Source organism: Rhea americana, unplaced genomic scaffold (assembly GCF_003343005.1).
Source record: "Rhea americana isolate MKP2758 unplaced genomic scaffold, rheAme1 scaffold_17, whole genome shotgun sequence".
Taxonomy (NCBI): Eukaryota; Metazoa; Chordata; class Aves; order Rheiformes; family Rheidae; genus Rhea; species Rhea americana.
The window spans coordinates 2731028-2745604 of NW_028185816.1; the positions used below are offsets into that span (position 1 = coordinate 2731028).

Genomic DNA, 14577 nt, shown 5'->3' on the forward strand with positions numbered 1-14577 from the left:
AAAACCATCAAATTAAATAATAGTTTATGCTGGCTTTTTATTTTAGTTCATGCATTTAAAATCTGGAACTCAGATAAAAAGATAGTTTCAGAATAAATTCAGTTTATTATTTATGAGTGGTGCAACACATTAGCATTGAGTTCACAATAGATCATATCGCTTTTATTCCATCTTACAAGCTTAGCAGCACAAACAGAATAATCAACATATTATTTGGCTGTCATCTGCTGAACAGAAACCAGAGATCACAAGGAGGTTTTCCCTAGCTGTAGTGATGGCCTTTTTGTTCCAAGCCCCCATCTGGGAGGGCCGTGGTGTGTTATCATATGGAACGCGGGGTTTTCTGTAATCTGCTTAGCTGCACTGCAGTTTGAATCTTCATTCCATGTTTGTGTAATTTATAATTTTAATGAGACCATGGCTCTTGTGGGCTTTGAAATATATTAAAAGCTCTTTTGTGCATATGCTTTTGTTCTTGCTTAATAGGCTCAGTGTATTTAAAACTGATGAATTTTTATTCATGGATTTGGATGTCAGGGGATTAACTTAGACTGAATATCATTGCACTCATATATTGAGGTTTGGAAAGTTTTTTTTTTGTGTTTTTTTTTTTTTGTTTTTTTTAATGTATCTGAGAGTGAAGGAGGAGAACTTGTGTTTTATATGTATATATTATACCTCAGAAAAAATTAACTCAGAATTTTACAGCAATGAGATAAAGTACTGATTAAAATATGTTTTTATTACATAACCTCAGATATTTAAGTGCAGTATAACTTGTGTTATGAAGAATAAACAAYTAATTAAGTCCGTGTACAAATGTGTATTTCAAGCTTAAAAATACAGCAATTTGGGAAAGCTGTCAAATTTTTGTAGAGGAATAGCAGTAACAAGCACTCACTTTGCATTTTCTTATATTCAGGTAAATTGAATACCTAACTGCTTAGGTCACTTTTGCCTCAATGTGTACTCTTTTTCTCCTGTTTTTTAACTTGTTTTGTTATGCAGAGGATGCATGAGATATTTCATTAGAAAATTGTGCTCTTAACTGAGAAGTATTGATGAAGAACATAAAGAATGATTTGTTATTCTATTTTCTGACAGTGCTAAAATTGAAGTTTTTTTCTTTTGTATTTTTCAAGTGTTTAATAATAGCTTTGATTTACTATTTATTTTAACATCTCATACTGTGTGATTTTTGGTTTTAATAGTTAAAGTGAGCAGCCTCTTTACTTGTCAGCACATAGAGAAATTATTTACCTATCTTCTGTTCTCTGCTTTGAGTGATATTTCCAAAATTACCTGCATACRCTTCTCAGTGCTGAAGCACTTTCTAAAAGTATGTGACCCAATGGACAGCTTTAGTCTCTGTAAGGTCGTAGACTTCTAAGTGCTTAATGTAAAAATGGGATTTAAGCTCTTTGTCTTAGTTAACTAATACTAATTTTAAATGTTTACTATACATATCTACTCATATCTCAAGAAAGTGAACTTTTGAAATCTAGGTTAGATGTATATAGCTTGGTATACAGTTATTTGACATTTGTGGCGTGGACAGAGTATATTTTTGTCAGTCACCAGCAAAGCAATCGTGCTGTTGGTCTAGACCCTTGGTATGTAAGTCCTAACTTTGACATTGTTTCAGAAAACTATTAACAGGGTATTTCAGCATCCCTCAGAGGCTCAGACTTGCTGTGTATGACCATGCCTTTGCTCAGCTGTCTGGATTTTCTCTGTTCAGCAAAGACAAAGTTTCAGAGGAAGATAAAACCCCAGGAACGCATCTGACCATTAGTACAGCATTCTACACAGGGTTGTGGAATTGTTGAGAATTGCCTTCCAAACTATTTGAAATCTTTTTTTTTTTTTTTTTTTTTTTTTTTTTTTTTTTTTTTTTTTTTTTTTTTTTTNGTTCTCATATAGGTATTTCCTACCTCTTTGAAGGATTGCATTGTGTGAAGTGTTATACTTACACGATCGAGTTCCTTGTTAGCTTGAGATCAGTAGATGAAGAAACACTTGCTGAAGGCAAGCTATCAGTACCTGGTAGAGATAATATGCAAAAATAATCTCCTCCAGAACATCACCTGAGTTTTTTTGCATTCGTCAGACTGAATTCGGTACATCTTCTGGAGAAGAAAATAGCTAGAAATAGAACCAAGTTTTGCCTGACCAGCCCCCCTGTAAGAAAGATCTTTTGATAATTGTTCCTTATTTTGCTTTAGATGTTTGGAATCCTTGGATGATTATGATTAGATGATTTAAATATTTTATATTTATAGAGTTGTGTATCTGACATTGGAAGGTTTTTTCCCAATGAGCATGACATGTACCTTTCACTCATCTAGTGCGTGTACTACTAATTTTTTGTGGACATTTTAAAATACACTTAAATTTCATATACATGTCAGTTGTGATGTAAGTATTTCAAAGTCTAATCAGTTTTTTTTTCTTGTTTGTTTTGTTATGTAATAACCCTAGACTAATTCTTTGGGAAAAACGTACAAGCTACGGTGTTGTATTATAAGAGGGAAAGGTGTTTGATTAGGAGAAAAGTACACAATAAAGGGATTTCTGCTAGCTAGGAAAAGTCAGTGAACTAACTAACTAATTTGTGAAAATTCTGAAAAGACATTATGTAAGCCTTAGAAAATATTACATAAATAAAGTATGACCTAGAGTAGTTTATAATAGTCAAAAGAGTCTATTTAGTATTAAATCCAATAATTGTTTAGCCACCTTTTTCATTGGCTACCACTCTAATTTTCTTGCGTTTAAAATTTTAGTGCCATATGTTAAAATGTCTTCTTACACAGTGCAATTGGTTATATGGAGATGATACACATACTGCTTTCCTAATTTTATTGTATACACAATTAATTGTAATCCAAGATTACAGAAAATGATGTTAATATCTAGACAATCTCTGTACATTTCACTCAGAGTATTATTGTTACAGAAGCAAAGAATGAAAGGAGAATAACATTTGTGCTATCCTCATAGGAACTGTCAATAAAAGATGTAATAGGGGATTTAGGAATCTGGAAATGGCCAACTAATTTATGTGAATCTATTTTATTTCAGCTAGAAAGACCAAGCTCTGTTTCGTCTGCACTGCATATTGCAGAGCACAGGCTGTCTATAGAAAACCAGGCGGCTGCATATGGATAGTCCCTTGATATCATTCACTTGCTGTGTAATCTTATTATGCAAAGTTCTAATCTTCACCTAGAATGAATGCCTCTGGGTCAGAATATAGTCATATCGGGGTTTTTGAGGTCATGTTTTGTGATCCTTAGCTTATTCTTCTAAGTAGGACTGGGATTTAAAGAGTATTCCCTAGACACTAGCAGAGATAGACGGCAAAACCTGCTGCCTCTTTGGAAGACAAGACCAACATGAGGTCCCTGGTAGGATTAAACTTGATTTGTAGCTGTAGGATTTTTTAACAGATGTATTATTGGACAGGGAATAGGGGGCCACCAGCACAGCGAAATTGGATCACGATTGGCATTCTCAGGGAGTCCGCTGGCTGCTAAAACAGCAGCTGCATGTGGATTTGACTTCTTTCAGGTGAAGCGACTTCCAGTCATTTGGAAAGGATGGGATGAAAAGGAACCTTGGTGATAATTTTGATGTCTGCAAGATTTAGTACCAGTGTAATGGGATTATCGGTAACACCTTCACTGCAGAAAAAGCCACCTGGCGCTATAACTGGCAGCAACTGAGAACTAATCCTTTCCCATCTCTTGGATGTCATTCACGAGGCTCAAAGTGATTCCTACCCTGCTAGCTGTGATTAATTTTATAAACAAACAAAAAAAAAATCAAATGATGAAGGCATAGACTATGTAAGGAAAAAATGAACAAAAGAGAATAGTAATTACCTTTTGCATTTTACTTGCTACAGAGCATAAACTGTAATATTCTTGTAAAATACCAGATTTTATTCTACATTATAAATATGAATGTGAATTTTTAAACAATGTCTATTTTCAGTTTAAAAACAAAGTTTTATATAAGTAGTATGTAGTACCTGAAAATAATTACAACATACTTTATGCTAATATTTCTGTGATAAGAATGTTTATCCAACAGTTCCATTAAGTTTTCAAGGGGTCTATGATTTAAATAAATTATTTTATTGTGCTTAATGCTCTTAAGTTGTATCTGGTGACATTACCTGCTAACAGGACTTTGTATTAAAATAAAGTGTGATGTGGAAAAATGTTCAGCCATATGCTTTTTTTATCAATAAAATGTCACTGTTTTAAAAATGTACTGATAAACAGTTTTTTGAGGAAACAATTTACCTTTTTGATATTTGAAATGGAGCACTTGTGATAGGTTGTCTTTTTTTTTWWAAAAAAAGGGCTTACTTTGTGAGTTAACTAGAGCCATTCACATGTTAACTAGAAGCTGTAAGAAGCTGTAACTTCCTAAGACTTAGAAACTTTCAGAATTGTCATTATTCTGTGGTCTATGAAGTAAACATTAAATGTTCTCTGAAGATGGACCTGTCTTAATGTTAACTTAAGAGTTCTTTCTCTTTTTTTTTTCTTGTTAGCCTAAACTATGGGTAATTAGATATTATATGTATACCTTAATTTGAAATGAACTTCTATGAATAGTAGAAGCAATTAAGTATAACATATGTGATCATTAACAATATTTTTCTTCRCTATTATGATCCTCCTTTAACCTGAGCACTTTAAAAAATTCCTTGTACCAAATTTATAAACTGAGATCTATGACATCTATCTTATGGGTTAAGAATTTGTTTTAGTACAAATTGCAAATTGCAGAGAATTTGAGAGCCCATTAATAAGAGAACTGGGAACAGAATTTGAGATTTGTTAACTCATGTGCTATCCTCTTGGTTAGTTTTATAGCATGACAGCGAGAGTTAGGAGGTAAAGCTCACTCTGGACTCTGTTTCCCTGAAAAACTTACAAATCCATCCTTCCTARTTCAGAGTACATCAGAGATAAATTGAATGCATGTGTTCAGTGTAGCTATTGGGAAGTACATGTCACTTGAGCTTCATGAAAAAAATCAGTTGCAAATACTCAGTAAAATTTTGAAGCTTATTTTCAAATGCATATAGATGTTTGTAGTTTTAATAATAAAAAATGCTATTTTAGTTGTAACCTAATAACTCTGTTGGCATGAAAGACACTTGTGTTTGCTCTTGATGAGGAATCTGTCGTAACTGTTTCATTTAGCAGTTGACAATATCAACCTATCCTGCGCAATGCAATGCAACCAAAAGATTTTAAATCCTGTACAGTTGTCTTTTACCTGCAGTATCTAAAGGTGGCTGAACTCTCAACTGTCTTAATATATCAACATAATCTTTTTGAATAGCACGAGTCTGAAATAGAAGATGGTTGCATGGTCTCTTTCTGTTTGCCTCAGCTGAGAAACGCTATGGAGCTGTCTTTCTAGCAGTTGGTGTAAGAAGTATTGATGTTGTATTTCTCTTGTGAGGCAGTCTTGATCAATTCACACCAGTTGTGCAGCTCCGATTCATTTGCTGTCACGCAATCTTTCTCTTATCAGCTATAAAAAAAAACAAACAAGCAAACAAACACCCCCCCCCCCCAGTGTTTCTGAACTGACTTGCAGTGACTCTGCCTCTGAGAGCGAGGAGTTAACTCATACTTTTCATAGTATACTGCACTGAGAAGAGCTAATCACTTTCCTGGGTCTCCAGAATAACTTCTGGTGAAAGTACATTAATTTATAGTGAAGCAGTGTCAGTTTATACAAGATGCCCTCTACTAGTGTCCTAGACACTGCACATAATAATGAAACAATTCAAGATTTTTGTTGGTTTCTTTTGTATTTTGGTTCATTGCTGTGAAAACTGTTGGCTAATGTTAAGGATGATGAATCACAGATTGGTTTAAATGGATTTATTCTGGAGCTCTTTAATGGAAGAAATGGAAGTAAATCTTTTTTTTTTTTTGAACAAGAAAGTGATCTGGGTAGGGAATGCTCTTCCCCAGGAATGCTATTCTTTTTCTTTCTTTTTTTTTTTTCCGTTATAAATAAATCCTAAATACAAAGAACAAAATCCCACCTTGATTATATTCAGGCAAAATTCTCATTAACTTTTACAGAAAACTGTATAGAAACTGTAACTATACAATTCAAACATGTAAAATAGCTAAACATCATGAAATACAGAATGGGAGGTCTGTACTTCATTGTTAAGTAGGCCACATTCTGCATGTAGAGCTTTTTCTTTTTTTAAAACTTACTGCAWTTGTTTAAAAAGCTTTATTGATCAATTTAAAGAGTAGGAAAGAAATCTTGCTATATTTTTAATTCATGGCAAAACAGCTGCTGAGTTTAAATGGGGCAAGTATCTTGCAGCATGTAAAACTTGTTTCAGTTCTTGTGTTTTCTGCTTTCTTAAGAGTAACTGTGGAATATTCTTTGGCATTAAAAATCCTAATTATTTTCTCATACAAATTGAGTAAATATTTTAYTTCTGTTAGTGTTGCAGATATTTCACATAGTTACTGGATTTTAACTTATGTATGTGTGGCAACCAGTTGTTTGCAGAGGCTTTTTCTTTGCTACAGAACTTACACTGCTCTACTGTATCTGAGAATAGAAAAGCTTAAGGCCTTTTGTATGCAAGTTTTGTGGTAAGCAAAGCCTACTGAAAGGAAAACTCTATGAAAATTCTAGGATTTCTRTCAACAACTGTATCCTTTTAGTGTACATGGTATACTGTAGTTTGATGCTTCTCTGTTGTGCTGTTGTGTGCTCAGTTTTAAATACGAGTGTTTGAAAAAAGCCAGTGATTTAAGTTATACTGTGTTCATATGATTAAGACAAATCTCTCAAGTGTTATCTTAAATCTGTGTACTTTTAAAAAGAAATAAAACAGCATCATTTGCTGTTTTAAGGAATTTACAATCAAAAGACCTTAATTGTTGTTTTCCTGAAAAGTTCTCAAAAATTCTTGAGGCTTTGTAAAGAAATCTATTTATTAAAATAGCTGCTGCTATGTAGCATCGTGGTGTTCAGACTGAATTTTATTTTTCATCAGATATCAGCACTTTCACTTCAAGATTTCTAATACATGCTAATCCAGAGAAGTACTTCAAATATAGTATGGAGTTCTGTGCTAGATAGGGYCTTAATTCTACACTTTTTTGTAAAATACCATTAATATGCTGCCATACGACTGTATAAGCTACCAGTCACCAGGGGTGAAATTTCTGGGAAGAGAATGAACCCTGGCTATTTTTATGCCCCTGGCCCCAGTGCTGTGTTTATGGTATAGGTGGTACAGAATACATAGCAGACAAGACAGGCTCTGTTCTTGCTGCTACTGCTGTTGTAGCTACCTTTGTTTTCCATAATTGTACATTTAGTCATGCAGTCATCAAAGCTGCATATAGATAAATGTGTTTTAGCAGTTTAGTTTATGAATATTGTGTGTTGTCTGTATTTTTGCTTCATTCTAATTGCCCTGTTTTTATTAGATAAAGGACAACTGAATATAACATGAACAATAGATCTTATTTTATGGCTAGTTAGGGTTTTTTTATTCTCTGTTTTTACTCCTTGGTTTGGAAGCTCCAGTATGGCTAACTGTATTTGAGTTACAGTGTGCTGTAGTAATCCAGATAGAAAGTCAAAGCCTCTGTTTAAAGATGTGATTGCAGCTTTCCAGTTTCCATTCAACTAAGCCTGGTGGACAGAGGGATATTCTGGTAACTGCTGCAAATATCTAGACATGTGGCAGGTAAGCTTGTCTTCAAACTTGAGTAACAGAAATCCAGCTGAATGAGCAGAGAATGATGAAAGGGAATGATATCAATGATTTCTCCAGTCTTAAAAAGTTTTCTGTTTCAGCTTTTACTTCACTGAATCTCAGTAATAAGCTGGGGAAGTAAAGTATTGAGGAAATAATTCTACATGTGGAAGTAGCTGTGTAGAAAATCAATAGCCTTCTTCATGGCATTTTAGTTTAAACTATATTCGCCTCCAGATATATCTAATTTTGTTGTTTGTATTTGCTGCTCTTTTAAAAACATTATCCGTTGCATGGTTGTTAAAATACAAAACATAATTTTACAAATGTTAGATTGTTTGTTAAGTGAATTATGTTCTTCTGTTTTAATATAGACTAGAACCAGCTGAAGGACGTTACACTGTACCATGTTTCGCAATGTTCTAGGAAAAACCTTTCGATTTCTTGGGTATACTGTGCAATATGGCTGCATAGCACATTGTGCCTTTGAGTACCTTGGAGGAATTGTTGTGGTAACTTTTCATTTTCATGACGTTTAATAAGGAAATACTGCAATACTGTGATGATGCCAATATTTCGGTTTTCTTCGCTTTCAAAAACTTTTTTTAAAGGAATGATGTATGKATGTTTAGTGAATCCTTGTTTCTTGAAGGCAGCTTCTTGCCTTATGAAAGTTATTCTAACTTTCCATTTTTTTGCCAAATTATTGTTTCAGGAATCGCTGAAGCAACTGGGAAAGAATACTGTTAAATATTTTGCAGAAATTACTTATTTGTGGAAGACTAGGTCACAAGTAGTGCCTTAAGAAATACTGTTGTTTCCAAATCTAGGCAGAATGCTAGCTGTTTTGGGCAGCCTCATGCATATGATTTCTAACCATAGCAAATATTGCTCCTGGCTACAACAGATTTTGTCTGTGAGCTGCTCTTGCAGCTTCTGTGATGCTTTTCTTTCCCAGAGGCTGAAGAAAGGGGTAAACTGGCAGAACCCTCAGAACTGGTTCTAATACTTTCTTGCAGATTAGGTGCTGCAAGACATGATTCCTGGGAGTCCTGTTAGTACCTAGCACAGCTTATAAACAATCATGGACTAATACAGAGCTATAGGAAGGTTACAGTAGCTTTGGAGGTTGTCCTCAGCTTTTAAATGTATAAAATGTTCTTTGCAAGGATTTTTTTTTTCTTTTTTTTCCTTATAATTGTGTTTTTGCATCATTCTTTGGTATTTATTAGCAAATAATTTGAATATTCATGTATTTTGGATAAGAAGTGATTGGCAAATAGTAATTTTTCATTTATTTTTAATTTGCAGTGTTCTGGACCATCAATGGAGCCAACAATTCAAAATTCTGATATTGTCTTTTCAGAGAATCTTAGCCGCCACTTTTACTGCATTCGAAAGTATGCTCTTTTATTAGGAATGGAATTTACCTTTAGTTTGCCAGAGCCTGTCAGTAACTAAAATCTATCCATCCTTTCTTTCTCATATGTTCCTCTGCTTCTAATTTTAATATTTCATAAATCTCCTCAGTCTCTGTGGGAAGACAGAGTAATTCTTTTGCTTTTAGCAAACACTGTCCATTTTACAGAGCAACTTAAGTCAGAATTCATTTAGGATATAGTCCATGTAATTTTTACAGCTTTGTCTAGAACATGGAAAATTTCCCATGCTTTCCTAAACCAATTCTATTGTGTGAAACTACACTGAATGTGACTTCTCATCTCTAGGCACTTTTGACTTACGTTTAAATCAAGCTGTAGGTATTTTTGTACGTGGATAGGATGTTATAAGAGTGACCRAGAAATACTTTAAGGGCTGCTATCAACTGTCATTTTATTATTATATTACAGCGTGCAGCAGTCTCAAGGTCTTCGCACATGTTCTCGTGGACTGTTTCGCTCTAAAATCTCATGTGTGTAWACAGGGGGCAAAAGTAATATAAGGTGTTAAAAGCTGAGATTAGACATTTGAAGTTCTACTGGAGGAATAATACTTGAAGAGAGAATTGTAGGGGCTGCTAAGTATATAGGAACTTAGTCTGCTCTGTTCTATATTTATGTATTAAGAGCACCAAATTAAATGGCATTTGTTTCATCAGAGCATTGTCAATTAAAATTATCCTTACATGTTTTATATATGATTCAAATAACAAAAATGAATCTTTCCAAGTGTATTTAAAAAAACAATGTGTATGGAACTATACACTGAGTAAAACTAAAATTGTAGACAGGAATTTTCAACAGTAGTAAGTATTTCTAACATAAAGGAATATTTTTAAAGCACACACATTGATACACATGTATAAAGCCAGATATTCTTTACTTAGAATTCTCTTTTGTTTGTTTTTTGTTTCTGTTTTTTCCTCCTAGAGGAGATATTGTAATTGTGAAAAGCCCAAATGACCCCAAATCAAATATCTGTAAAAGAGTAATTGGCTTAGAAGGGGATAAAGTCTGCACAAGCAACCCTTCAGATTTCCTTAAGAGTCACAGCTATGTAAGTATTAGACTTTCTTACTTCATAAATTAGTGATTACTTAAGTAGGACCAGAAGGTCTCTAAAGGATTTGCAATATTTGAGTATTATCATAAATCATAAATATGACATTCATAAATTATTCTTGTATGTTTACAGTAAAATGTTGTATCTTGGAAACTCCATTTCTGGCAAGCTGTCTTTCTTGATGTCTTTTGTCTCTGTAGGAACTCTAGGCAGATCGTATTTTCGCTCTGACCTTTGCGTTGGTCTTCTTCCCTGGAAGAACTCTCTGAAATTCTTTGTGTAAAGTACTATTCAGGTTTCAGACTCAAGGGCTTTGTCTTAAAGCAACACTAGAAAGTAAAAATTTTGTCTCTGCATCAGCTTTGAGGATTTTGCTTGCAAAATTATGCTTATATTTTAATTGGGTTTTCTGAGTATGGTTGGAAAAGCAATACTTTTCCTAACTTGTTAAAAAAGTGAGGTAACGATGAAATAGAAAGGAAAAATGATCCTTAAAGCTTACTTGCCCTTACGTAGATAGACCTAACAGGAGAAGTTTGGGAAGATCTTTGACAAAAGATTTTTAGCAACTTGTTTGTAGGCTATCATACCAGAAATCAACATCACAAAAACTTGGTTTGATTTTTTTTTTTTTTCCCAAAAGTCTCTTTGAGCATTACCTCTGTTCAGCACCCTGTGGAGACATCAGGTTTTGCACAGTTGTTTTGAATCTTAAAGATGTTATTTTGTTTTCTTACTACTTTGTCATAGTCAGCACGAGAAGAAATCTCTGCTTTCATCTGTCCTGTAGATAGTCTTGTACTGTGAAGGTAAGAGAATTTTGTGGACTACTCCTTCACTCCTTGCAGCTACTACAACTTATGATAGTTAAATCGTTTAAGAATTTAGCTGCCATAAAAATCACTAACTTAACCAAACCATCAGTTACTATTCCTTCATTTGTCAAGCAGTTAAGTTAATTAAGATTTGAGATGGAATCTGAGCTTTTGAAATCAATGGCAAAATTCCTGTCCAAATTGTGCCCAGATTTAGTATCTGTGCTACCAAAAAAGCAAAGGCATGATTATACCCTGYTTGGAAGAGCTGAACCTGCTGTTTCTTCTGTTCTGTTCAACTTATTCATCAGTGACCTGGATGAAGGGGCAGCGTGTCTCCTCAGCAAGTTTGCTGATGATATGAAGCTGGGAGGAGTGGCTGATGCACCTGAGGGCTGTGCTGCCATTCAGAGAGACCTGGACAGGCTGGAGAGCTGGGCAGAGGGGAACCGCATGAAGTTCAACAAAGGCAAATGCAGGGTCCTGCACCTAGGGAGGAATAACCCCATGCACCAGTACAGTTTAGGGGCTGACCTGCTGGAGAGCAGCTCTGCAGAGAAGGACCTGAGAGTTCTGGTTGTCTGTGAGCCAGCAATGTATCCTTGTGGCCAAGAAGGCCAATGCTCTCCTGGGGTGCATTAGGAAGACTGTTGCCAGCAGGTCGAGGGAGGTGATCGTGCCCCTCTACTCAGCCTGGTGAGGGTATCCTCAGCCTGAGGAGGCCACATCTGGAGTACAGTGTCCAGTTCTGGGCTCCCCAGTACAAGAGAGACATGGAGCTACTGCAGAGAGTCCAGTGTAGGGCTACAAAGATGATCAGAGGGCTGGAGCATCTGCCCTGCGAGGAAAGGCTGTGAGAGCTGGGCCTGTTTAGCCTGGAGAAGAGAAGACTAAGGGAGGATCTTGTCAGTGTATACAGATACCTTAAGGAGGATGTCAAGGGGATGGGGCCAGACTCTTCAGTGTGCAGAACAAGAGGCAACAGGCACAAACTGAAACACAGGAAGTGCCATCTGAATATAAGGAGGAAATTTTTTACTGTGAGAGTGCCAGAGCACTGGAACAGGTTGCCCAGAGAGGTGGCATCTCTTTCTCTGGAGATATTCAAARCCCACCTGGACGTGATTCCATGTAACGTACTCTAGATGATCCTGGTTGAGCAGGGGAGTTGGACTAGATGATCTTTAGAGGTCCCTTCCAACCTCAACCTTTCTGTGATTCTTCCGTTCCAGTGTTCAGGAGAGACCTTTCAGGCATCTGCCTCAGATCTGCTCTTATGATCTGGTCACACCAACATGGAAGCTTTTTGTTCCTGTCTCTGTTGGATTATGAACATCTTAAAGAGGAGGACAGAATCTTTAGTTATATTGTTTATTAAATCAAATCGTATTACTGTTTAACTGAGTAAAAAATTCCAGCTTTCTTACTAACTTGAAGAAGTTTTCCTAGTTTCTGATGTGAATAGTAATTTAGGTGAAAAGAATTTCCTAGAGCAGAGTGGCCTGAAATGGAAACTTAAATTCTATGTACACAGACTGAGTTTCTCTGAGCATCTTGTTCCTCACTTGCCTTAGGAAGTTCAGGATGAAATTGTGCTTAACAGGATGTCAGCTATTCTGGAAACCCTGAGAGAATCAAACAAATATCCAGTGGAACATTTTCTGTCCTAAGAATAAGTTCTTTTGTTGTCTTCTATTTTAAACTATAAGAAGAAATAGAAGCTGAAGAATACAGTAGTCTATTTCTTGTTTTCCTAAATATGTTTTTCTTAAGGCTAATGTGTGGAAATAAAGAAATGACATGCAAACTCCTTTAGTTCTTACATGGTAACAAGCACTCAGAAGGAGAAATGATTTACTTCCTTTACAGAAGAGAATATTTTCAAAGTAGAAATCTGCACATTACACACGTAACTTGCACTGGAGCATTCACCAAGTAATTTGCTCCTGTTTAGGAGCAGGGAGGAGGAGTGATACATGTTTGCTTAGGCAATGGTCTAATTAAGCTCCTATTTGAGTGAGTGCTATGAACTTTCTCTTCTTTCAAATACAAAATTCTTCAAAGTAAATAGCAGCAAAGTAAATAGCAGATGTACAGAGACTGGCTGTTTGCTTTGGTGATACTTCCTTGAAAAGAATTAACTTGAGTTAGGTTTTTGAAAGAATGATTGTARAAAGTCGGAGGAAAGGTTTTGGTGAAGATCCCAAATGGGCAGAAGTTGGGCCTGCAGCTTGGAGTGTCTGATCATCAGAGAAAGGTATAAATGTAGGCACACTTTTAAGTGAGCAAGGACTAGAAATTGTCATGAGTTGTTGTTGTTTATATTAGGCTAGTAATGACTTTTTAATGAGAAATCTGATGACTAGTACAGACACAAAAGTGTGTAAGGTCAGAGCGTTGTTTGCTGTTATGACAGTGAACTGCTCAACTTGAGTAACTTTTCTCTATTGTTTTGGGGAATGTTAGTTAATAGATCCTGTCACGTTTGTAAACTTCTTACAGGAAGTAAATATGAAGATGTAAATATGAAGCAGCCAGAAATATTACTGATTTAGACAGTTATTACCTCTGCTTCATACTTTGTTAGTGTCTTTCAACTAATGGTTAACTGTTAGGAGATAGCCAGTTACTGGAGATGGCAGGCTGGTAGCAGGATGACTTGCTTAGCACTGCCGAGAGTGGAACAGCCTTTACGCAGCTGCTTGCCTGTCACCCGGAGGGGAGAGCCCAGAAGTTGTGCTTAGGCTGGATTGGCTGGAGCTTAGTTAGTGTTGGCRTACTTTACAAATCTTAAGCTATTTTGTGCTCAGAAGTACTGTTTTATGTGCAGCTTTTTCTGAGGCATAAGAGAATTCTAAAATCAGGTCCTGCTGCAATTCCTTTTTAATTCATGAATATAATTTTCAGGTTGGCTTCTGTATAAATATAGGATAATGGAGAACTATTTACAGTTTGTGCTCTGAACATAAAATTTCACAGATGAGATGCTTGTTTTCATGTAGCAAACAATTGGAGTAGATACTTGTAGCTTTTGAAAAAGAACTTCAAAACTGTAATAAGAAAATCACATATAAGTTGAATAAGTTGCTCTGAAAATAAATATTTCAGTAAACTAGAAAGACTGTATACAAGGACAGTTATGTGAAAATCTTTATATTAGTATAAAAATACTTCTGTTGCTACGCTTAGACAAAATGATAATGGCATATGAGAAAGATTATTCTTGCCAATGTGCAAAAGGACTGTACCAGAAAACTTTCTAATGTCCCTTGAGTTTGTATCCTATCAGCAAGTCTACTGCTTCCACATTTTTAAGCATGTGCTTAATTTAAATTTAACTAAATTAGGAACTTCATTTCTTTGGGCTGTTTATGGTACGTATGCCATAGGTCTGAGCTTGTCCACAGAGTCATAATGAGGAAAACTTCCTATTTGCATGAAAAGGAGGTGGTGCTTTTTTTTTTTTTTTTTTTTTTTTTCAAG

General features: G+C 35.4%; 1 protein-coding gene across 5 annotated transcripts in view; it reads left to right on the forward strand.

Moving 5' to 3' along the window:
• The window catches only part of IMMP1L (inner mitochondrial membrane peptidase subunit 1), a 38574-nt gene that overhangs the window by 8701 nt on the left and 15296 nt on the right, over positions 1-14577 (forward strand). For all 5 annotated transcript variants that reach the window (XM_085300870.1, XM_085300869.1, XM_085300873.1 and 2 more), the window contains exons 4-6: positions 8152-8289; positions 9089-9177; positions 10147-10273. In XM_085300870.1, the coding sequence (XP_085156996.1) occupies positions 8185-8289; positions 9089-9177; positions 10147-10273 (321 nt within the window). In that variant the 5' untranslated portion in view covers positions 8152-8184. The remainder of the gene's footprint in view (positions 1-8151; positions 8290-9088; positions 9178-10146; positions 10274-14577) is intronic.